This window comes from Trachymyrmex cornetzi, unplaced genomic scaffold (assembly GCF_001594075.2).
Source record: "Trachymyrmex cornetzi isolate Tcor2-1 unplaced genomic scaffold, Tcor1.1 scaffold606, whole genome shotgun sequence".
Lineage (NCBI taxonomy): Eukaryota > Metazoa > Arthropoda > Insecta > Hymenoptera > Formicidae > Trachymyrmex > Trachymyrmex cornetzi.
In genome coordinates this window covers 11540-13101 of record NW_017299922.1, presented here as the reverse complement: position 1 = coordinate 13101, position 1562 = coordinate 11540, and the positions used below count along the sequence as shown (strand labels likewise).

The window sequence follows — 1562 nt, the reverse complement described above, 5'->3', positions numbered from 1 at the left end:
GCATTATTTTTAACGTATGGTCACACCCATAAGAAGGAAATAAAAAACACCATACGGCATCAAAAAATTGAGGTTTAGGCGGAAATTTTGACGCTTCGAAAAAAATTTTATCTTTAAAAATAAAATGCGCAGGCGGGTGGCTGATTTGAGAAAGAATGCCCCATATATTCTTTAAGAAAATTAAAGAAAAACTTAAGTTCGATTTATTTTAATTATTCTCAAGTGTATTCCATTTTTTGGTGTTAATATAAATGTTTCCTCATTGCGGATGTAAGGTATTTCCGTTTTTTTCACAAGGTTCAACTTTATAATAATAGTTTCGTAGGATCTTTATTAGTCCAAGTTTAACCTAATAAACGGTGAAGCAAGCACCTGAAAATAAAAAAAAAATATTACAACTTACATCTTCTATCCAAGAAATGGGAATATTCTTAGGATATAAGATGTCTTCTGGATGTCTTTTGGATATCCTTCGGAGATCTGCTATGTAAGATAAATAAGATTAAGATTGCCAAATAAAACTTTTCTGATTGAAAGTAGCATGCAAAGAAAGAAAAGGAAGGTGATATTTAAATTTAATTATTTCACTGTACACCAATGCAATTTCTTTCTGGCCCATCACCGAAAGACAGGAAGGACATTGGATGTTTATTTTGTACAGCCTCCTCGTTAAATCTTTCTGGATTGAAGACATCTGGCTCTGGATAAATACGCGTATCATGTTGAAGCGCGAAAATAGGAATCCATACTTTTTGGCCTTTTGATATGCTAGCTTTAATACCATTGAAAGTATAACTCGATATCGATTTTCTAATGAGAAACAGTACAGGTAGATATTTTCGTAAAGTTTCTGCAATAAGAATAACAACATTAAACATGAAAAAGTTACGAAAATGTATATATATATTGTGACGTGACATTTTGTCCGTCACTGTGCGGACTCGTCGACGGCGGACTCGCGCTTCCTACCGGCTCGAAGGGCGAGCGCGTAGGCGAGCGCGCGTGCAAACGCACCTGCGAACGTGCGTTAAAATTCGCGTCATTTATTTTACTTGGCAGATTTTATTCTTTTATATTAGCATTTCTTTTGCGTAATGACCAAGCGTATCAGGAAGCGTAGACGCGCCACGGATCACGCTCGGCAGCTGTGAAATTGCATTGTATCATCGTGTCGTCTCACCCGCCACCCTTGGAAGGAAGACCGCAGACGGACAAGGCTGGAAGGAAGGCCGAAGAAGCTGAGGGAGAGGGACACACATCCGGGGGAGCCCGGATAAGCAGGTTGTATCGTTTCATATCATTGTAACCGCTGTCGAAAATAAGGGGAACAATACTTTCACCATGCACCCCTTGCAGAGCACCGGAGGAAGCCAGAATTCCCGGCCACCCTGAGGGGGCCGGACGGACGTCCGTCGGAAGCCTAGGGCCCGACGAGCGAAAAGGAAATCCATCCCGATCTCCTCCGCCAGGCCAGGAAGTGCAGGGGCCGTGAATAAGGACGCCACCCTTGACAGGAATCCTTATTGCGCGCTCGCATGAGCGAGGATACAAGGCCGCGCGGG

The 1562-nt window shown here is 42.0% G+C and overlaps 1 protein-coding gene across 1 annotated transcript in view; it reads right to left on the bottom strand.

Moving 5' to 3' along the window:
* Nucleotides 1-228: 228 nt before the first annotated feature.
* The window catches only part of LOC108766524 (probable cytochrome P450 6a14), a 3818-nt gene continuing 2484 nt past the window's right edge, over nt 229-1562 (bottom strand). Inside the window, exons 2-3 of the mRNA XM_018515864.1 lie at nt 596-850; nt 229-372 (exon numbers count right to left, since the gene is read on the bottom strand). Coding sequence (XP_018371366.1) covers nt 350-372; nt 596-850 — 278 coding nt within the window. The 3' untranslated portion in view covers nt 229-349. The remainder of the gene's footprint in view (nt 373-595; nt 851-1562) is intronic.